Raw genomic sequence first — 24,407 nt, 5'->3', positions numbered from 1 at the left:
CTTTTATGCAACATAGTTTAATTCTATTAGAATCCATGGATTCTTCTGAAGAGAAACAGAAAAACATTACGTTTCCATTGAAAAACAATTCCTAGAAAGTCCAGAACCTTCCCACTCTACTGCCTGACCCCATCCCGAGGGTCACTACTGGCCTTCTTCAAGCTGCTGAGGAAACCAAGAGGCTTTGTTTCCTGTGGTTCACTCGACAGCTCTGCCGTGGGCGTTTCCCAAAAATGACCAGATGCATGGAATTCAAAGGAAGACTAGCACTGTGCCAGGAGCGCGGGGGAGCCTTAAATGAAGGCGGGAAAGAGGAGAGGAGGGAAGCAGGACATGGTACAGTATTCCTGGAAAAATCCCTTTGCTTTTGGCTACGGTTCTACTGGATGACACGCAATCATTCATCTGACATCGTTCGTGTAAACAATGCAGCATGACTAATCAGCTTCTGTGGGGCATTCTGTTCAGCATAAAGTGAAAGTGAAAATAGTTGATGTGCACATGTTGTTGGAAGAAGTGTTTCTGTCATGGATTATCGGAAAGATCCCAAAAACTGTTTCCATTATTTTTAACCTCCTAGGACCTGGTGTCCACATATGTGGACATCACATTTTGGGTTATTTAGACCAAAATACTCCATTTTGCTCTACAGGTGCCCCAATATCCTCTTATGAGGACATTATACTGCTACTGTTCTATCAAAATTTTAAACAAATATCCTCATATGTGGCTCTCATTTTTCTTAAAAACAAAAATCAGGTTTACATTCATCAGGTCCCAATCAGCCCAAATATCAAAGAGAAATTAAAAATGCATGCCGTGGAAGAGTTCGGGTCTTAGGAGGTTAAAGAACAGGGCTGAACTGTGATGAAAAAACAAACCAAAAGAACATTTTCCCCCAATCTCCACAAAGTCACATAGTGCATAAAATAATGTGAATGCTTTTCTAATAAATCTTTATTTTTTTTAGCCAAATCCAAAGGTATGGTGAAACAGACATGAAATTTTAAGAACACTTAAAATATGTCAGTATATCTTTCAGTATATTCTGCAGTACAATCCTAGATTTTGGCAGCTTCACTACAACTGAATGGAAAACCAACACAAAACCACAGAAAAGACATTAATGTGCTTAGTCCAGCTACAGCCAGCAACTGCTTGTCAACCAGTCTGGGATCAGTGGTTACCAGTGGGTCACAACCCCTGACAACTGGACAGGAAACTCTCACTTTTCCCAAGCAGCTGGCCAGAAGGTCACCAACAGGTCTCTAGTCAGTGTTAGCCAAGCGGCCTAATAATCTCTGGAACAAAAATCTGAGAAGACGGTAAGGTAAGTAAACACTCTGAACGAGTTACTTGCTGAAACGCCATCTCCTGAAATTGTGTGCAGAGATTTATAAGCATTATGTGTGCAATTTCACTACAACTCCAACACATGCAATTACTTAATACATTCTTATCAGTTCACCAACGGATGACAGCCCGAGGTAATTCGACACATTCCCCCTCTGAGAGTATAATTTTCCACAGTGCAAAGAGCAGAGTGATATAGTCAAGATATCATTGCAGGGTACTTCACTTTATTATTACTTCTTTATATACGACGGTGTCATCACTTGGTTTTGGCTGCTTATCTAATACTTCGTGATAATGTAAAAAGGCCAGACTGACTCCAGACCACCAGCCCTGCATTGAGACATTTGATAAACACCAGGCAGATTTCCAGTGAGTCATTAGCTTCTATCACAACATAGAGGAGAGCATAGCAGGCTTAATGGGGAGGAAATATGAAACCAGACGTGCATGAGTAAAAATGACGCACAGCACACCCAACAAGGGAAGGGCAATAGACCCAAAAGAGTTAATTGGATGCACTCACTGGAGCCCTAATCCAAATGTGAAATGTATATACAAGTCATGCCAACCGACTTGTTTTATGATTAATGTTATTCTGAGAAAAGATCAGCATTGTTATAAATGAAGCTGGGAAAAGAGGCCTCGAGCAAGGGTGGATTTTGTGTGTGTGTGTGTCTCAATGTGCAAGCGTATGTAGCTGCATTTTAATGTGGTTTTGTGTTTCTGAAAGTACGTTTAAGGTCAGGTGGTGTAAAGCTGTGGCAGCTTTATGTGTGCTGCCATGAGCAGTGGTGAGCAAAATGTTACAGAAGGGTGAAGGTTATACTGACATGCAAGGTGAAAACACTTCAATGAAGCTCATACATCAGGCTTCCTGTGGCCTAATACATGATATAAACTGTAAAAAGGAAGGTGACAACGTCCGTATGTGAACCAGCTACAGCTCTACTTGCCGGGGACAGCACGGCGGCGTCCATTAAGATACAGAAAAGACGATGCCAAGAAAACCTCTGCGTAATAAGGATTTAAGTGCCGTGCAGGAAGATAGTGTGCGAGTTTAAACAGTAGGTATTTTCCATGCGAGCGTGCTAAGCCAAAAATGTTCAAAATCAACATTGTTTGGAAAACGAAGAACGCAAAAGGGCCAGCAGACCCGACAGAAAAAAATATACTCACAACTCACAGTGTACAAATGCAGAAAGAGGCCTATCAAAGCTTCATCACAGCACTCTCAGCGCATGACGTTCATCTTGTTTTACTCATTGTGTTAATTCCCAAAATAGATCCAAGTGCAAAGCCATTTATTCTCATCAGTTTTGTGCTACATTATCTGTCTTCAAATGTGCTGATGAATCTCTAAGTGTCTAAGAGGTTCTGTTTTTTTAAACAACAACACTAAAATTATCCAAAGGATGAAACCTTATAACAAGAAAGTGCTAGTATCTGCGACTACATGTAGTATGTGTTTGACTCACGCTTGCCAAAACGGCTCTAACCCCTCGGGGCACTGGACACGAGATGTCTGGGGCTATCCTGCAGTGTCTGGCACCCGGCACTAGGCATTTGTGAATGTGGCTTGTTTGGGCACATTCCCAGATGCTCAGTCAGACTGGGAGTTAGGAGGCGTTCCTGGAACAATAACTAAGAGGTCTGTAAGGCGCAGAAATGTGTATCGTAATGCTAGAGGAAACCGCTCTACATTACACACTTCACCTGTCAGTGGTTTTAACGTTGTGCCTGATGGGTGGATATGGTAAGTGGTGTTCACGGGCGCCCGTGTTGGGGTAATACCGGCAGAAAACTAAAATTTTGAAGCAACAGATAAAGCTTCTGCCCCTGGCACAGAGAGAGACTTGTGATTAGGAAAAGAGTTATAGCTGCCAGGTACTGGCCTGCCTATGAAGCTCAATGCTGCCTGCAATTGAGCAGGATGGGATGGGAGGACAGCAGCAAATTTTTAAAGTACTGCTAAGCCATCCTGGAATGAAGTGAAATGACCACATGTCACAGAGATGAGAAGTGAGAGGGAGGGGACCAGCAGAGTGAGAAACGGTGCTGAGAGTAAGGAGAGATAGAAAACAGAGTGTGTCGTTCTAAGAGGAATATTTCAGGGTGGTAAATGGAGCAGAACTCCATTCCAGCTCCTCTCTTAACCTCCCCCGGTGTCTCATCCTGTGCATGCAAAGCATGAAGCCCAGGAGACAAAGAAAACAGAGAGGGAGAGCTGAAGAGACAACTTCAGGACTAAATAACACTGCATGAACAGACAGGTCATTTTACTCATGCATTTGTTTTAACATAAAAACACACACAGAGCCAAATAGCACAATTGCTATTCTTTCCATATTGTGGTTTAAATGGAAAAAAGGTGAAAGTCATTGACCCTGACCAAACGGGCAACTACACGAAACATAACTGGAATATGTTTGTGCTGCATTAACGTGCACGCTTTCAACTACTGCAGTGGGTTTTTAACCAACAGTAGGTCAAATGGCTATTTGTGTGAATAAAAAAGGGGGATGATACAGTCACGGACTCAAAATTATTACCTGACACTTAGTTGCTCTCAGTTATGCAGGGCTGTACAGTGCCTTTCAGCTTATTGTTTTGGTTTTCCAGCACATCATTTTACTGTGTAAGCATCCAACCACTCTCAGAGCATTGTTTTTGGCTGCAGCAAGCAGCTCTTTTCATAATAAAACTACTATAACTCCCTGCCCAGCAACCACTGGCAGATATACAGTTAGTGGCTAGCTTTTGAACACAGTGGACCATTTCACATGAGAGATGGTGAAGAACACAGCTAAAAGTAGTAGAATACAAATGAATTTGCTGTTGCTCTACGTATTCTGGGTGCATAAACGGGCAACAGTTAGGGGTGAAATTCTCCAGATTTACTTGCCGGGCGATAATATGTTAGTTTACAGCTCATTACTGCTTACCCTTAGGCTAAAAACATGTTAGCGCTGGTTTAAATAACCCTTAATGTATTAATCATTATCAAATCAATGTTAAATCAATTGCCTTGTCCTCATCACATGAGTGAGGACAAGCCGAGTGGCTGACACTTATAAACTGCTGATACGTAGTACAACATGTTTTTCTTTAGGCTTTGTTTCTTGTTAATACAACAGTTTCTTGCTAATTAAGTCTTAGGAACTTGACACTTTTTGTCTATTTAATTTCCCCTAAATGGTACAACAAATGCATTATTAAAGACTGTTGAACAATTAATGGATTCATGCGCTCTAGTAAGCCTGATATGCCTTCAAGTAACCACTGCAGCTTCAGCAATTGTAATGTGTTTAAGCACACTTGGCATGCTGGACATACATCATGGTCACAATGTAAAATGGGTCACATATTTCCGGCATACAGTACATCACACTGAACATCAATCCATCGATTTTCTTAATCTCCCACTTAACCAAACAATTATTATAATTGACTGTTGGAGCCTATCCTTGCTGACAGTGGGCGAGAAGCATGGTACATCCCCAAAAAGGTATCTAGTGCAAAAATAGATGGATGTCCATTCACACCCAGACCCACACATCGACCATTATCGTGGGGTTTGTAGGGTTTAATACTAGCAGATGGCACTGAGGTGCTAGAAACCATGTAGTAGATGAGTAAGAACATTCCCTTTATGGTGCAACTCCACTGGGTAACATTTGATATCAGCGAGTGTAAGACTTTCAGGGCAATGCACTTTGAGATTGCTTCCTTGGTGGCGCCTCTATAATTACAAGTACTGAAGTCATCAAAGTGCACTAACTAAATGGAGCAAAGCAGCTCCAACAAGCCTCCCACCTTTTCACACATCCAAAGCTATTGGGAGAGAATGAATGGAGGGTTCTATCTTTCTATTGTTCATACAAGAATCCTTTACTGTTTGAGAGTATTTGAAGAATGTGATACAGTAATGCTATTAAAACACATTTTGAGAACAGGTGAACTTAACTGATAACTTTTCATACTGCTTTTTGACTCCACTAGTTTACAACGGTGACAAGGTGTGCAATCGCATGTGGCTTTTATGCATTTGTCGTTGTATGTGCCTTAACAGAGCCAACTAGGAAGTGAACCGTCAAGCTTTGTCTTCCAACAAGACTTGTTCGAGCAGTGCAATTTCGCTGCCAAAACAACACTCAGAGGAACATTCAAAAACAATGCTCCCCTTAAATAAATCAAAACGCTCCAGCAGCTTAGCTCAGTGGCAAAACCTCACACAACCACTGAATCATGGATTCAGCCATTTTATCTTTTCATGTTTTATTTTCTGTTGAATAGATTCATGTGATGTATCATTTAAGAGATGAGGCTAAGGGAATATAGCCACATAGTAAACTTGAAATCCTGCACTGGTTATCACATTACCTACATCAGTCAGAAAGCTATATGGTAAATGGACTGGTTATCAGTTTCATACCACACCCCATTCACCCATTCACACACATTCATACAAACCCTTTTTTTCTATGGCTCAGTGCTTTCTCGCTAACATTCATGCTAACGAACACACCAGAGAGAAACCTGGGGTTTAGTATACTTTGGCATGCAGACTGGAGCAGCCAGTTACTGAAACACCAACAGACCAAGTAGTGGATGACCTGCTCTACAGCAACCCCTATACACTGTGCATGACAGTCGTCATGGCCTACAGCTGCAGGGGGTTCTAGTGAAAGACTAAGTTAATGTAGTTTGTTATCAATGCAAACAAAATCTGACTATATTTAGATTTTTTTGGTGGATATCTTAATTACAGTAATTACAGTTATAATGAATTATTTCATTGCAGGAACGTGTATGGTGGCCCTGAGGGGCCAAAGGGACTGCAACTTAAAACACCAGCAATAAGAAAAACGCTGCAAAAGCACACAAAACACAATGGAAATAGGAAAAAGGAAAACAGAAATAGGAAAAACAGAAATAGGAAGAAAAAACAGATTTCCAAAAGCACAAGGGAAGTGTTTCTGGGGAGACAATAACCCGACGGACCAGTTGCAGGAACCAAAATATGCTAAGAATTGCGCTGGGAGACACTTAAAAGAAGTGGAGGATCTATCGGCTTTGTGAGGAAAGAAAAGATGGGAGGTAAGTGTGTTAGCCTAACTATTAGCCTAAAAATACATCATCAGTATTATATGGATCATGATAAAACACACCTAGCACATTTTGGGTTCCTACAACTGGTCTGTCGGGTTATTGTTTCCCCAGAAACACTTCCCTTGTGCTTTTGGAAATTTGTTTTTTCCTATTTGCCTCTCAGGGCCACCGTAAACATGAGTCATCGTTAATGTCAATCAAGGAACCCATGACTTCTTACTTCCCAAAAGGGCTGATTTACAAACAATCCACAGGTGTACTGAAGAAATGACTCCAGCCACCTGGTGGACAAGTGAGGACTGGCTTTATAGAAAAATATGCAGGAATAGTCAGGAGGTGGTAATGAGAGAGGAGCTGAAAATCTGTCTGGAGACAAGATATCGAGGATATCAAACAGCCTAAGTTTCTTTTAAAACTCTGCAACTTTGTCTCATCTGACTACAGAAACAAAGGATAAAGGTACCAGTACGACTGACTAGCTTGCTTAAATTAAATTCTCCTGAATACATGAGAGATCATTTTTAGTATTTAAAAAAAAGAAATCTTCCCAGGAAAGCAGTGTTGCTGCAGATACAGATACTACACAGAGCCCTCAAAATTTCAAGCTTACACACAACATTAGCTTGAGGACAAAGCGCACCATACCTCTTACATGCATGTGCGGTATATGGGTTTTCCTGTTATCTGATGTTTGTGGTATGGTGCACTTCACCACGATGTATGCAAAATGTCTGTGTATATCATACTGCATCTTAAATTTACTTCCTGCTTCAAAAACAGCGACAAATTAAACACGGCTCAGTGTGGCTCGATTTGATGCACATGCCCACTTTTTGGTTTGATTTGATATTTGACATCATCACCATGATAGTCGTGGTCAGGTCTAGAGCAAACTTAATAACCCTAATCTGAACAAAGGTGTTGCCACATAACCATCTTTACTATCTTCCTATTGAGGGAAAATGCATATTACATTTGCTTCAGTGATCATGACTTTAGTGTACTTGTGTTTTCTGATGCTCATACTTTCAGTGTAGTTCATATCGGATCATGTTTTTAATTATTCACATGATTAAATTCCATACTTACTTAAAGTGAGGCCCATGCCTGTATGTAAATAAAGTAAGTTAATATGAAAGGGTGTGGATGTAGCCGAGGGCCTCGCAGCTTCGAATCCCAGAGACCTTATCGCCTCGTTTTCCTCCCATACGGTTCATGTTCAACCATTGCTCAGGCCCATATTGCATGATTGCGCTGAAGGACCAGTATAATCAGTCATAATACTTTACAGATGTTATGGGTGTTTTTAAAGCCAATCCTACAGCCCCAGGCAGCCATATATGAAAGCCCATCTGTGCATGGATGTCAGTTATGTGTGTGTGCATATAAGTATGCATGTGTAGCCGCAACAAAGGCATGATAAGAGTGAAATATGATGAATTAAGGCCACATCTACAGCTCAGGATGTGTGATTTATAGTTCCTTGCTCTGACCTGTCATTGACTAATCACCTGAACAGAAAGCAGCAGGTGCAAACTGATTTTCTGAACAGTGATTTCACAGATGAGACGCTACGAATTGCCATGAAACATGGCCAAGAAACAACACTAAGCCAGCAATGGCATGTAAATATGACAGTCCACATGATATGAACAAGAGAAGGCACCCATTTAAATCCCTGTAAGATCTGCCAGCACCCTTCCTAATCCACCTTCTAACATCCCCCATTGTGTTCAACATCTAATATCAACCATGAACCGCTGCTAAATGAAGAGTGGTGGTATACCACAGCCAGGAATTTACATGGACCGCCCGCTCTTGTGAAATAGGAAATGAAACATACGGAGGCTTGGAAGCGCTGTCAGATTCTGGATATTCCTGTGGTCTGGGTTTTCAAGATCCTGTGGCCCGAGCCTTTAATTCCTAATGGTGTAGAAAGCCAAGCTCTGGTCACGACAGGAAATGCCTTCTAGGTGAAACATCCACCCAAAAAGCATTCGTTCAGAAGTGTCAAACGCAAAAGGTTTCCCTCTAAATTGGATTGGTGCACTAGTAAACAAAGTGCTTTGTCATCGTGACCATGCTCATTTGGTTAGAATCCAGCCAGCTGCAGAAGTATTTAAAGAGAAATTCTTGTTCTGCCTTAGTTAAAATGAGCAACTTTTGTACATTACAGACAAAACTGTACTTGACGCTTCTGTGGAAACCTATTTATACGAGTCAAATATAACAAACGACGGGAAACAGAGCATTTTAAAAAAAAAAGTGTGGGAGCCTGGGCTTATCCTGTTGATTTCAATGTGTGAAAAAAAAGATGTGAAATTTGTAAGGTGTGTAATTTCTAATTTCCACTTCCCTGACAGTTTTTACCAGATTCTACTGGCACTGTCTACCAGGACAAATCCACATCCCAATGCTCCAAAAACAAAAAACTAATGATTAACATTTTCAAATGTGAACACATCTGCATGCATGCAGCAGGCATTTATATATATCGGAAATATGTGAACTGACAAGCGCTGGGGATCGGCAGCTTCAATTTATAGTAGAAATGGCTCAAGTGCAAAGATAATTACTGTTGTGTATGTTTTGCTTGTAACAATTTTCAGAAAATATTCAGCATGAAAATACATCAATGTTGACAGCAGTTTTATGGTTTAATGGATTTGCCTAAACACACACAAATTGGCCGTTATGTGTTATTTCCATACTAAAAATTGAAGCAGAGATGCTGCGATGACTTGGTAGGGTTGATCCTGTAAATTCGACTGTTTGTAAATGTTAGTGCGACGGCAGCGGATACGGTCGTGGGAGGCTGGAGCTAAGGAGTGTCATAAGAAGTAAATGCACATTCATACAGAGAGACACACTCATGGCACTCAGTGTGCACCGTTGAAGCAAATTAAGGAAGTCTTGGCAGCCTTTTAATGGTCTGTCACAGTCTAACAGGTTTAGAGTGCTTACAATGGACACAGGCACTAAGCCCGGCAGCTCGCACTTAATTGTTGAGAACCTGTGTGTGTGCGCGCATATGTGAGTGTGTGTACACTTTTAGAGATATTCTGCGCCTGTAACTAAAGTCAATGATTCTCATTACGAGGACAGATAAGATAACGCTTCATGCCTGTCAGTCTGACTGGTTCAATAAAATGACAATTCCAGCTGATACATTATGATGAATGCGGTGCCAATAAAAAAAGTGTTTCCAGCCACTGTTTGACTGTTATTGTAGAGACAGTGATCCTAAACCCGCGAACCTCATGCACAGTAACGTTCTCATTTATCTGAGTATAGGAAGCTAATTGTGTGTCTATTTTCCACCGAAAGGAATTCTGTTCTCTTAACAATTACAAACAAACCAACGGCAGACAAAGGCGAAGGCAAAGAAAAAGCCACGCAGGGCACAAACCCATAAGTGGATTGAGTTATTGACTCAAGCAGCCAATAATAAACAAAACATCAAGTGTCTCAATTTTCAAGTGCTGCCTGAAGAAATCAACATGGCAAATAAAACCATTTGTTTTTCTCTGTGTAGCCCATGCTCTATCAGCCAGCAAAATGGTCCACCAAGGACAAGGTGGGAGTGCCTAAAAACATCCCTTTAATGGCTGGAGATTCTGAGCTGTGTGACCTAGAATATGTTTGACAATCTTCTTTTAATTAGGCCTCGAAGACACGACTCATTCCAACTGCTGTCCCGAGAGCTAAATTAATTACTGAGACAAAGCCCATTCTAGCTCATGGCAAAGATGAATCATTGCAGTATTTGGGGAATGAGCAATGCGCTTCGTTCACGAGCTGATAAAAGAGGCTCGCAGTGTAAAACTAATGCACTTCCTTACACATTGGCATCTGTTGCCTCTGCTATTAGGAAGTCCTAACTATTTTTCTCTTGGAAGGAACATTTCTTTGAAAAACATGCCATGAGGAAAAGAGCTTGGACTCCATGACAGCAGATCTGAATCCCTGCCTCACCTCCCCACTCACTCTTTTCAGCGTTACTTCACTTCCAGAGGTCTGATTACTGTGCTTCCTTTGTGGATCCACAAATAACTAATCTCAGCTCAGTTGCCTTTGTGCAGGCCCTGAGCCAGCAGTTGCACCCTCACCCTCTGCCAGAAATCAGGCCATTCATTCAGCTAAATGACAGTATCATCTGTCATCCAGTATAAATGGATGTTTGTGAGTTGCGGGTAATTAAGCTAATCACAACACAAAGAGTTGTGCCAGAGTTCAGCCCTCACAAAGACAGACAGTTGAAAAGGTGAGCTGGATGAATTTATAGCACACCTGCACCTAGTTTATATGTGAAAATGCAGAGAACCATTATTCTGCTGAAATCTCCACTGATGATGTTATCGGATATCAAACACAAGGGTTCATGATCAAAGTTAAATGCTGGTCATGGTTGTTAAAAAGACACACCGGAGCAACATTTTGCAGATTCCTCTCGTTCCCTTTTTATCTTCCTTTCCGTCTATTCCACCCTTTTTGATTACCGCCTATTGTATCACAGTCTTGCAGTGTCTCCTTCAGTCTCTTCTCTGAATTTCTAGACCTTGTGAATCTGGATATGTGCCGGGAATCCCTGCTAGCCCGTTTGTATTGACTGAATCATTTGCCAGTTTGTGCTCGGCACATCTAATGAGGTAACAATCAGAGTTTACTGAGGCAACAACAGCGGATTAAATTGAAGGTTTCAAAGGGATGTCCAAGTTCTCAGATAAAGGAGTGATAACATACCCAAATGTATTCATTAGAGGGGGGAAAAAAATGCATCTTGTTATGTATACCTGATAAGAGCATTAGTACTGCAGGGCATAACATTTTAAAATGTGTTCCAACAGTTCTTAAAACAATGCCCAAGCTGTGGGGAGGAAAGCTGGTTTTGTCCTCTGCAGCACGTGTGTAGGTGTCTCTATCTATATGTTATGAAGAGAGATGAACTCTGCAGCAGTATATAGACGCAATGCGGGCTGACCCTTGAGTTCAGAATGCATCCCCAGTCTTTCCACATATATCTTGTCACAACACCAAAGGAGCAAAAGGCCTCAGTTTTTTTATTCCCTCCAACATATGCACTCATATCTGCATGAATTCAGTTTAACTTGGTTATAAGCACATTACATGGACACAGTCAACTCAAGTACACCATGTTGGTAACTCAATTCCCCCCAGTTTTAAACAATTAAACAGTTAAACGGCAAATACAAGACCACAATTCCAAGAATGCCTTACATGTGAAATAATGAAACACTATCACAACCATGAATAATATCTGGACAGGATAAACTGAGGGGACAACAAAGCAATGTTGATGTGAGGCTCTTTGATCATAATATGATGTAAAGAAGAAGCATACCATCAGAAATGAAACAGCTCACAGGTCACACAGTAAAAGGCGTTTATGTAAGGATAGAAGGTGACTAAAAACACATGCTCTTTTTCTGTTTTGTCCAGTCACACACAGAAAAAATAAAAGGAAAGCTTGCTTGCTATTTAAAAATCCAAGGATGTTGAGGTTGGCAGAAAGCATTACTTAGATTAGTTTTTACATAAAACATAGGGGGGAAAAAGTGCTTGTAAGAATGGGAGTGAATGAGGCAAATTGTATAAAGCACTTTGAGTGCCCAAGCACACTATAAGCACTATGTAAGAACCAGTCCGTTTAGCATTTACTTCAATCTCAGCTTTGATGACAATTCAGTCTGCCCAATCATCACGCAGATATGCCTGATCACCTTTGTAGCAAACCTGATCAAAATAAGGATTAGGTGTTTTCAGCAGCTAGTAGATCGGGGTTGGGAAATAACATCGTTATTCAACAGTAATTAGCAAAACAATGTTATGAACACATTAATTCACTCACACACGTTTCTTTCAAAGCTTCTTAAAACCCTGTAAACAAGATTCAAACCATATTCCTACTGTTTAAATATCAATTTTCCATCTACAGGTTTCTAGGCTTGATTGAAATGACTGTCAGCACTGACAATACATTTTATAAAACATTAAGAACCTCAAGTCCTTTGAGTCTCATACAGTAATGGAAGAAAAAAAAAACAAATTTAGGAGCCTAACACTATGTTTCATTGTAGAGTTTTAAGTGTTTGTTTGCAAGCAGTCCAGTAGTTGTTGAAATATTTCAACCGGAACCAAAATATTGGACAGGCTGACCAACACTATCACAGAGAGCCTTCTATAATTGCTAAGCACACCATTGTTTTTCTTGTGACATTACCAATAAGTTTGATGTGTCACATGGCCCTCTTCCTATTGAAAAAACAAAAGTTGTATCCAAGATGGCTGACGTCTAAATGGCCACCATGGTCACCACCCATTTGAGGAGTTTGCCTCCTCACATATACTAATGTGCCACAAACAGGACTTTAATATCACCAACCATTCCCATGTTATTACGGTGTATCCATATAAATGGCCCATCCTGTATAATCAAAATCAAGTGTTTCGGTGTCCAAGTTTATTATTAAAGTCTGCTTTAAACCACTAACCATCTCAGTAATTTCCCTGTAACTCCTTATGTGTAGTGTGAGAATGTCAAACAATACAATGGCAGAGGACACACACACGCACGTGGCAAATCTGCAGTTTATGAAAGAACTTTGTATGCGTTAGTATTGCACAGTTGCTGGAAATAGGAGAATCCATCTACTTGACTCTCTTTTTAGTCACATCTTCTGACGTCTTTGTGACTTTCTTTACTGTGTTTTGTCAGCCCGTGGTTCCCTGAGGGGTATTCACCATATTAAAAGTGGAAATGTATCTCCTTCCATTGTAATTACAAACCCACTGGAGGCAAAGCTTCTTGATCTCTGCTGGATCCTAACTTGCCTTTCTGTTTCCCCCCCTTTATTTACTCACCTCTCTTAGCCGGAAGGACAGGCACACGCTAAGCTATCAGTTCTGTTTTCTTTCCTTTCTGTTGGGCATTCTTTGCATCTAATACGCCTGAAATTACAACAGCATTTAGAGGGGCAATAAAAAATTGACGGATTTACAGGGGAAACGAACTTTCAGAGGGGTATCGGTTTCAGTGTCTTAGAGATATACTGGATTTCAATTCCATATAAATATAGTATGTGTTGTCTATGAGAAGCTTAAAACACAAAGCAGACTCAAAAGCTGGAACCATTCTTTGGTTTACTGTAAGTGTCTGGATTAGCCATCTCTAGTCACTGTAAATCTTACTTGAGGCCAAGTGTTGAGGCCAAAGCATGATAGTAGGGGAGAAATTACCTTCTGCAGGGAGAAAATGAAAACTGCCAAAAAGCAAACAAGTATCCCCACTGTCAATGAAAACAGGGCAGTTAAAGCCAGCTAAACCTGCGATGGTTTCATCGCAGAGGGCCAAGATAAGGGCAGGACTTTGATGATCCTGTGGTGATCAGCAACCAAGACAGGTTAGACGTGGAGTGTGAGAAGTATGGCTTAGCAACATCGTACAAAAACACATACAGAGCAATAGAGTGGAAAAGAAGAAGAATAAAAGAAAAAAGAAAAAGAAACGGTCTGTTGTGAAACTATCTTCTCAGTTTTTTAACAATAGTAAAATCATGTGTGCCATTACTATGCATTTTCGGAAATTTGAAAATTTGTGGGGTTTTAAACAATAATGCAATTAAAAAAAAATCAACCCATTAGAAATTGATTGACACTTTTTTCTTCAGTCTACAAAGTGATAAACAGCCACCAAAATGATAAAAAAAAAAACCCCAACAAAACCAAAAAACATAATATTTCTATTGTTTTTAAATCCTGTCCAATCTAAAGTTAATTTCACTACCAATGCCAAAATGTTACACTTTCTGGTGACCTACTGTATGCAAAACCCAGATTTCAGTCTCCTCACTCCCACAAAGTGAATTATCACTAATATACATGCACTGTATGTGAATGCAGAACATATAGGGCTACACACAGCAGAGAATGGAGTGTGCTGATAATAACTTCCTCCCTTTAAGGGAATACGGACACTAATCCTACAGATGGCTGTTGCCTGGGTGGATATCGAGCTTTGAAACGCTTCATGAAGATCAGCACTATTTTCCACTGAGGAAAACAATGACCATGCTCAGTCAGAGGAGGACAAAAGTGGCTTTATGATAGCTCTTTTTTAAATTGTTTGTTGCATAAAAAGAACTAAGACACTCATGGGTCCTGTGTGTGCGGATGTTGATGACTGTGCCTGATATCTCTGGTGGGATGTGGCAGCAGGACAAGAAAGGACCGTAATGCTCCCAAAAACTTATGACAACTGATCGAGCGGCGCCGCATCTACAATAACAGAATCAGCATTTATGTCTGTTGTGGAATGTTCTCTGTTGTTCTTCAACAGTATTGTGCAAATGCTGGAACCAAAAACAGAGCTCTTATTTGCCTCAGGTAGCAGAAGTGGTCTAATTGACAACAGCGGCAGAGATGGTGTTTGTTAGTGATGGCGACGATTTTGTACTGCAAGCAAAAGCAGGACTTCTGTATTGAAATGAAGCGTACACACACACAAAGAACAGCTAGGGCTCTTAAAGAACAACCGTTTTCCACCTTTCTAAAAAGTATGAATGTGTCCTTTAGTGTGTAAGAAATAACATAAAAGGAATGCTGGATCCGGCAGCTGATGTACAGTGATGATTATCATATCTAAATCCAATCCAATTTCTTTACACGGAGGCGCTTCAGGGAAGTCTCAACATGCAGGCAAGTAGGCAGCAGGGAATTCGCGTGGTGCGTATGTAAGATGAGAGAATACCAGAGTGTTGTAATGGAAAAAAGAGAAAATGAGAGAAAGATTTGGTGTGAAGCCTTGTAAAATACATTTATTACAGGAAGAAATACAGAGAGGGGGGAAAAAAAGCTGCCAAATCTTTGTTTCCAGCTCTGTGACTGTGACAGCAACATGACGATAATAAAATTCCTCAATTTGGCTTGTGCCTTAGTTCCAGTCACACCCCAAACGTTACATTAGAAAGGCAGATAGCACAAATAAAGTCAAATCAGACGGATTGCAGAACAGCAATTAATTCCAAGGATAATGACAAGGGAAGCCATCCAGAAGTGTCTCTACCTCAATTAGTCTCTCATTGCACTGCCGATGCAGAGGATGGATGAAAGAAAAACAAATTAAGTTGCAGAGAAGTGAGAAGGAGAGAGAGGGTCAAAGTAAGAGATAGAGCAGGAAGGGGAGGAAGGTTTGAGAGGAAGTGATATACTTGGGTTTGAGAAAAAGAAGGCAAAGATTAAAGCGGAAGACAAAGAAAGGAGTGGGAGGAGGAGATGGATAAAGAATTTGCTGTGTGCGTAAGAGCTTCCCTGATGGTAACTGCAACCAATCGACTCCAAAGCGAGAGAGAGACAAGAAGAGCATTCTTGGTATTCAAAGAAATTATTGCAACACAGCAGCTAGAAATGACAGAGAGCTGCAGACACAGAGGAAATTTACTGTACTCACAGCCGTATGCGCTGGGCAGTAAGCGTAGCTAGTGTGCGTGGACTGAGGGTGGTGTTGCGCATGTTGTTGTTGGTGAGATATATAATGCTGCAGACTTGCACGGGTGAAAGAAGGCCCGCTCCAGGCCCCTTGACCACCACTGCTACCAGTGGTCCAATTGGAGCCAAGACTTGGACCCATGGCTGCTGACTTACTGCCGTGGAAACCTCTCACTGCTGCACTGGGCTGGAAGGACGGCTGGATAGAAACAACAGAGAGAAAGAAAAGAAGTTCGTTTTGGATAGAGAGTGAGAGAGAAAAAAAAGAAACTAAGCGAGTGCAATGATGAACATTGGCATCCAAAACATCACAATCAAAAATGCCGGCGAGCAGTGACTGCCCAACTGCTCGCTCACTGACCTGTATCAAAAGAAAAGCAGGATGTGGCGTCGATCTAAAGACTTCATGCCAAAACATCAAGATTGTTCTCTCACTTTCTTTTCACGCAACTCCCTCTTGCCCCCACCCAACACCAGATGTTGTGAAACTTCCTACTGTCACGGTCGAGATGTGTTCTTGCTGGAAAAGCGCTGATTGGTTTGATAAAATGCTTGGATTACAGGCTCGCAACAAAGCTTCCCAGTATGCCATTAAGTATTGGGTATCAACAGGGTCCAGGAAACACAGGGCTGAATCTGCTGACAGTCTGGCTTATGCAGCTCTGAGATGGGTTACCTCGGCTGTCATGGCCAGTGGAGCACAGAAGAAATACAGGACACACAGGGCACAGAGAGCACACATGCCGATCCATGGCATTTTAACAAGACCTAGGGCAAATACTGCAGGTATCTGCAAACTCTTCTAATTCAGAGTTCACTCCCTCACGTAAAACATCTAAAATATGATGCAATCTTAAGACCATCTGCCACGAATTTAATTTGCATGTGCAAATTGTGTGCAGAGCAAACCACCTTGAATGAAGCACAGCTGTACATCACTAGTGAACATTAATAGTCCCCTTTAGCCCCTGTTGGATTTTCACTGAGGTCAGAGGCCACCCCACACAGGGGTTACTGGAGCAGAGTGATGGCAGCTGTGCTTAGAAAGCTTTCCAGTTCTGTATTCTTCATCACTAAAGAACTGGAGGGGGAAAATGTAAGCCAAAGTTCAGCCTAATTCATACAATACATACAATGACAGGTTTAGGGTTCATGTTAATAAAAAACAGGAGGAATCTGTTCCCCCCCTCAAAGCAGAATAGATGCATTTATACAGCACTACATGGTGGAAAATGAGGCCCAATGGTGTCATAAAACCGTAAGCGCTGGGAAAAAACAGAAATATGCGAAGCACAATTTTGAATCACCAGGTTTCAACCCATGTAAAAATGGAAACTACAGCTGGAAAACAAAAAATAAATAAAGCATCCTCCCCCTTTTAACAAACATATGAAATGCACCGAGATGTTCTTTTCTCTCAGGGCTTAAATAAAAGGCTTAGTCACAGGGTCAGAATTTGAAACTGTATGTGGGCAGGATATAGTGTACCAACAACAAATAAGCATTTCGAGCTGGATCTCGCTGATGGAAGTTATTGGGTGCTAAACAGACATTAACACAATGTTATACTGCTACTGTAAAAGCCAGAGGGGAAGGACGGCCCCCAGTATGGTCCATTAAGCTGCGTGGCCATAGACGCTACTTTAACACAAGTATTCGCCAGTTCATGGCGTTTAAGTGCTGCCCCAAGTCGTGCAACAACCTCCGCTGGTCTAATGAATGAGGATAATTCAGGCAATGAGGAGGCATTTAGGACTAAAGCATCTATGCAGAGATGTTCTGTTACAGACTCTTTTTCAACGAATTTTAAACATCTTTAATACATTTAAAGGCGATTTGGATGATTCCCTCTTTATATGATAGGGCAGGGCTGTGTTTTACACGAGCCCGAGATCCAAGGGTCCTGACATTCTTGACTAGAATACAGCATCGGTCCCCAGACTGAGATTCATGTCACAGATTTTCAGCGGCTTGTCAGAGAGCTACAGTCTGCCCATATTTCAGCATTTTATAAAAGTATCTGGTTACAGGTACTTTTCCACTTTTAAGGAGGAGGCTTTTACATATTTGGCAAACAGATGTGTATATACTGTCTGCTGGCTTACACATTTCTTTGTGCTAGCTTATGCATTTCTTTGAAACTCAATTGTAATTGTTTCACTGTAAATCTAACCATCCTGAGTAAGGATGATGCAGGAAGCTGCAGTGGATCCACACTGAGACTACTCACATGAGAGTCAAGACTGGCAGGCAGCTACTCCAGCCAGCTATCATCTATAATACATTTACACTTGTCAGCCTTTGTGTGCAACTTTTAATAAGTCTCTTTCCACAAGGGTCATGTAAAAATCTATCTCAGGACTTGCGTAATCAATGCTGGATCATCAAAACAAAATATATGATTAATTGATTTTTATCAGTTATTTATGAATGCTAGCTCTAATTCATATTCTTATCATGTGATTGAACAGCTTTAACCTAAATGTGAACACGGGTGGTTTTAGGGAGTAAAAAATGTTGGAGCTGCTGCATATGATTCAACCCAGTCTTTCGGCAAAATACCTAATAGCTATGTAGGTCCACAGGGCAAAACATATGACTTTTTTACAATAAAAGCTCATCCCCACACACATATTGTTTGTATAATGTGATATTACAGAAAGTTCAGAAAAAGATCAAATGAAGAGAATATTAAAATGTTAACTATGTTTGCTTTTCTTGGGACATTTTATGCTGTTTTGTCATACTTTGTGAAAAAGTCATCTGAAATTACCTATTAATGGAGGTAACTTGGTGCTGCCCCACAGAACATCCACATATTAATGTCTCATCCAGCGTGTAGGCTTTAAATCATAATACATTAATACATGCTACAAATGGAGGGATGTGCATTATTTTTTGATGCAAGATACTGACATGGTTTAAGTGAAAAGAAAAACTAACTACTTCAGCAAGCCAGGGAATAATCAGCACCATTTATTACTGAAAATTCAAGTAATGCAAAATAATGCTTTTCTTTCAGCTGTGAACAAGTGAGTGAGTGTTGCGGATCCATTAAAACGTAGAGAAGAACCAGAGCGCAGCAACTCTCCTGAGTCCATGTTTCTCTGGTTAAGTGATTTTCCCCATTCTCTTCTCTCTTCCTGGTGATATGGGCATGGTTAGATGCATCAGGGGACAGACCTTTTTGAATTACAGAACTCTTCTCTCTCTTGTCTGTCTTTATTTAATGTGTAATACTGTTAGGTGTTATGGGAAAACCGCTATTTAACTCAGTTGGCACAAAAAGAGTAGCTTTTCTTATTAATTTCATTTTAATTTTCTATTTTTACTTTCTCAGCTCAGTTGTCATTAAATAAATTATACTCACCAGCCACTTAATTATTTTCAACAGCTCATTAACACAGTTACCCAATTAGCCTATCACATGGCAGCATTCAAGTGTATTTAGACATGTGAACACTAGTCAAGACAACCTGGCGACTTCGGAGGTGGGGTGCCCCCGGCCTCTCGGCCTGGGGCTCGGTCACTCAGGCGCAGCTGGCTGCCGGCGGAGCTCACGGGCGCGTCACTGCAACTCCCCCTGGCTTCTGCTCCGTGGCTGCTGAGTGAGCCCTCATCTGGGACTCTCCTCAGCTCTTTCCGGGACAGTGGCGCAGCTGCCCCTCTGTTGGTCTTCCTTGGTCTCTTGTGTTCTGGGGGCCTCTGGATGTCTGGAGTTTTGATCTCCTCCACACCTGCTTCACGCCCTGGAGGACGGGGCTGTGGCCCCCCCACACCCTCTAGCAGATTATTACATGAAGGAACCTTTTAAAAAAAACTAAAAACAAGCGCGTCCATGCTCACAGGTGTACACACGGGTGATCACACCCACAAACTACACCCTTTTTGGCTCCTACCTCAAAGCACACTGTGTTCTGTTGATCTTATGTGCTGCACAATAATGTTTAACATTTAGTATTTACTGTCATATTCCCATATATCATTGTGATGTTGTTTATTCTATTACTCTTGTTCTCTTCTGCTTGCTTTCTTTTTTCTTTCTCAGCAGGTGATCCAGGTGATTGATATATGCATTTTTTTTTCTCTGCCCGTTCTGTTGGTTTGTCTTTTGCCCTTCTCCCCCGTCCCTCTTCTCAGCTGTTTCTCTTTCCCTCTTTCTTTCTCCCCTTCTTTCCCCCAGTCAAGTCTGTCCCGTATTCAGTAAGTGAAAATAAAATAAACAATAAAAGGTGAATCAAATGGACCATTACGGCAAGGCTGGGATGGTCAGTTTGGTAAAGTAAATCCGTTGGGCATCTTTCTTTGCCTTTAGACAACAATTCTGATGGCAAAAGAGCCAAACGGGACAGGCCAAAAGAAGAAAAAAAAAAAAAGAAAAAAAAAAAGACAACCTGGCGAAATTCAAAATGAGCATCGGAATTAAGAAGAAAGGTGATTTAAGTGAATTTGAATGTGCCATGGTTATTCATGCAAGACAGGCTGATCTGACTATTTCAGAAAATGCTGATCTACTGGGATTTTTCCACATAACCATCTGCAGGGTTTACAGAGAACGAACCAAATAAGAGAAAACATCCAGTGTCCAAGCGTCAGTTCTCTAAATGAAAATGCCTCGTGATGCTAGAGGTTAGAGAAGAATGGCCAGACTGCTTTGAGCTGATAAGAAGGCAAAAATAACACACTCGTTACAACTGAGGTATGCAGAAGAGCATCTCTTCTTAGCAGAAGACCGTACCAGGAGCAACTTCTGTCATCTTAGAACACAAACCTGATGCAACACAAAGGCTGCAGTATAGTTTAGAAAAATGTTGCTAGCTCTAATGAAAATAAAATGCACAGAGAGTGTACTTAAATTGAAAAATGTACTCCAGTATAAGAAATACATAAATCTAACCTTGGTTTGGTTGTAATGGCCACTCTAAGTATTGGAGAAGGAAGCTTGCCACAGCATTTTATTTTAGCCTATTTTATAACTCGTGAACTAAAAAGAAGAAAGACAGACATTGTTTCCTCTGGAATCAACCCTCTGTGACCTACGACTATTATGAAACGTCCACTCTAAGGACGGTCATACAGAGCGACTCCTTGTATACTGGAAATATTTCCAAATCTATGTCACAACAGAAGAAAAAATAAAGGGGAAGTTGTTGAGGAAGTAATCAGTGTCCTATTACCAAGACATCACATGGCTTTTGTAGTAAAGAAAGTTTTACAAAAATATGGTGTGTACAGACTTTCTTATAAGATGAATCTAAGACCCTGAGGCAAAACACTGCTCCCCCCCCCCTTACGAGTTTCCTTAAATTTGATCATAACCTTTAGCTCAAGGTGTAATACCAAATTTGGAGAAATAATATTGTCTCATTGCCTACTCTGCTTACTGTACACATTAAATAACACTGCGCTGTGATTATCTGTTCATCCAGAGGGCATTATGCCCCATTGCTAATGCTCGGTAATGCAGGCAGAAATGTGGATTTCCCACAACACAGTTTCAAATGTGCTGGTTTCCTGTTGTGCTTTATCTGTGCTTTATCTTGGCTGTGTGCTTGTTTTCGAAAAAGCCTGGAGTATTGCCATAAAGGCGTGTTTTTCTCATGTCACCTCCATATTGCCATTTTACATGAGGCCCACGCAGAATGACGAATGACCACTGGCACAAAACTGCTATGTGCTTAAAAAGGGATTAAACGAGCAAAAATTACGTCTCCAAAACATGACAAACGGCTACACATCCGAGTGCCAAAGCATTTTTTGAAATTGGAAAATGAATTAAAAATGAGAGGCTCTGTGACAATGAAAGTCACCCCAGATGGCATCAGTTAGGGGACATTGTTTTCAAGAGGGTCCTCCACGCATGCTTGCTCTGTTTGGCCAGCTATGAAAGAGATGCAGCTTTCCTTTGGCATCTCTGATGACTGACTTCCTGGAAGCTGTGTTGCGTGAAATGGCCTCTTCTGTACAAGTCCATCTCCTTTGCCAGTCCTCATCCCTTAACACAAGTCAGCTTCCTGCTGCCAAACATGCAGGTTTTGAGTGTCACTCCTGGTAAAATGCAGGAGACAGAGATACGACAGGCTCTCTGGGTCACCCGTAGTTCCGCCTAGTAAGATCACAAATGGAAGCCCTGCTCACTCGCTATCATTCATTCTCCAGTACTTGCGGACCGAGTTCAATCGTAACCAAGGCAACGCGGTGGCAGGGCATGTGTAGATTTTGGCACGTGGGACACGTCTGACAGGTTTCAGGCTGCTCTCAGTTGAAAAGCAAGTGAGAAGTTACCCCTGTGGCCTCCACAATCACTTGAACTGGGGCAAAAAGGACTGGCAAGAACAAAACTCTGTCTCTGCTTCTCTCTCTCTTTCCGCTTATTCTATCAACGCTTTAAGAAAACACTTCTGATGAAAGTCTGGAGGGCCACGCGGTAGGTGGTAACCAAGGCAACAGGGTCAGAGTGTGACATTATACTTGTGATGGCTGACAGCCACTTATACAAGCATTACAACCTTTGGAGTGTGGTGTATACTGTGAACATTTCTGCACTGACCTCACCGCGGCTGCAAAATCTTTATTGACTGGAGTCCCCAAACAAACTGCTGTGACCCTACCTGTTAAGAGACTTTGCTCTAATCTCAGGAGATGAACTGGATTCACAGCGTACACTTCCTGCTGCAATATTATTTCAAGCTATTGGGTGGTTTGACACCAGGTTTGTGTATTCAAGCTCAAAGTGGACTCCTAACCTGTTTTCATACCAAATATAGTCTTTTGCTTTGGCTGAAAGAAGGGAATAGAGGTGCAAAGGGGGTCACAGAGACAGACAAAAAAAAACAACAAAAAAAGAGGATAGATGCCAGAAGCAAAGATATTTATTGAATGAGTCTTTATTTACCGAAGAATCTTTGATGAACAATAATATGACCTTTCTGCGCTTGTAGCTCAAAGCAAACCTCACAACATTCTGTGTCTGTTCCACGTCTCACCAAATATTTTCCTTGGCCTCTCACATGTTTTTGCTCTGATGAACTTAAAGGCAGCTGCCGCTGTGAAGCGGATGTAGGGCCCTAAATTTGCATCTTGACCTCCTATGGGAAGCAAATGGGAGTTGATCATGCCAAGTTACATTACTGTTAGCCTAAACTGAAGAATTCTGATTTTGATAAAACCTTCACCATGAAAACCGATACCCAAAGTACACAGTACTCCTTTTCCTGCCGCCTTCCCTTGAACTCCCACTATTCTGGGACCAGCTACAAGAAGCGTTCACCTCCTCCACGGAGAGGCTAGATAAACATTTACACAGGGGTACTTCAGGGAGGGTAGAAAACCTAATACAGGGCTAGGGAAGGATGGATTCGACAGTTCATCACATTAGCCAATTCGTCAGTTTGATTCAGATTTTCAATCAATAATCGATGATGGCGTTTGCTGCTCTTTTTCAGCAATTTTTCTGCTTCACGCTGTTGTAGACTGAAGCAGAGTAGCAATCTATGTGGAGATTTTCACGTACTTGTAAGTAACCTCATTCATCTTCAAATAATTTTAATCATAACTGGGTTTGCATCTAAACCAGTTTCTCTTACATTTCAGTGAATCCAAGAATACTCACCATCAGGATTGATTGTGTGGTGAACTGCCAGAAAAAAATCTTTAACATTAGCCGTTTCACCAAGTGCTCCAAAAATGATATACACGTGTGTTAAATCAACAAAAGGGTACAAAGAATTTATTATATATTGCATAGGACAACAAAGTATGTGTGAGGTAGAAGGATAGATGGATGTCGTACCATGGGAAACCATTTCATTTTGCATTATCAACGTAAGTTACATTTTTGAAATAATGATCTCTCCCTAATTTTGTTCTTTGTGTATAAAGCCAACAATTATTTACACATCACAAAACTGATTTATTAACACCTACCAAAATTCTCCCCTGGGGTGTCAGATTAGGGAAATGCTGTTCCCAAGGGCTGCTACCAGTGACAAATTTATTAGTATTTGTCTGCTGTGCTCTCTTTTCCTATTATTCTTTGGGGTTAAACCGTTACAGGAGTTACTGAGAGCATAAAAAATAAATAAACAACAGGCATAACAACATTTATGGAAATTCTCATTGCTGCAATACCCACGTTTCCATGCATATCGCCATAAATCTGTTTAAGTAAATAAGTATGTCTGTTTTTTGTTTTCAAATGATGACATGGGATCTACTTGAAACTTGGTGGAGTTTGGGTGCATTGCAGTACTTACTTTAAATCAATTTGGACGAAGGGTGGTCTCATTACTGGGATCAGGTTGAAGCCATGCAAAACCTGCACTCCTCTTTTTTGCAAGTCATCATTATCAAAGGCAAAAACGTAACTTCTCATGGTGATTTAACAGTCTCATATGCATGCTTTGATCTCACAGGTATGTCACTCTACTCTGTGGAGT

At 41.1% G+C, this 24,407-nt stretch overlaps 1 protein-coding gene across 4 annotated transcripts in view; it reads right to left on the bottom strand.

Annotated features, from left to right (window-relative positions):
* Nucleotides 1–24,407, bottom strand: part of LOC102292681 (RNA-binding motif, single-stranded-interacting protein 3) — a 284,741-nt gene that overhangs the window by 201,249 nt on the left and 59,085 nt on the right. For 3 of the 4 annotated variants that reach the window (XM_042222666.1, XM_042222667.1, XM_005927656.3), the window contains exon 3: nt 15,932–16,168. The exons of the other annotated variant lie outside the window; for it this stretch is intronic. In XM_042222666.1, coding sequence (XP_042078600.1) covers nt 15,932–16,168 — 237 coding nt within the window. The remainder of the gene's footprint in view (nt 1–15,931; nt 16,169–24,407) is intronic. 4 annotated transcript variants of the gene reach the window in all.

Source organism: Haplochromis burtoni, unplaced genomic scaffold (genome assembly GCF_018398535.1).
Source record: "Haplochromis burtoni strain Fernald_Lab_line unplaced genomic scaffold, NCSU_Asbu1 Contig_90, whole genome shotgun sequence".
NCBI lineage: Eukaryota > Metazoa > Chordata > Actinopteri > Cichliformes > Cichlidae > Haplochromis > Haplochromis burtoni.
This window is presented reverse-complemented; position numbering and strand designations above follow the sequence as displayed.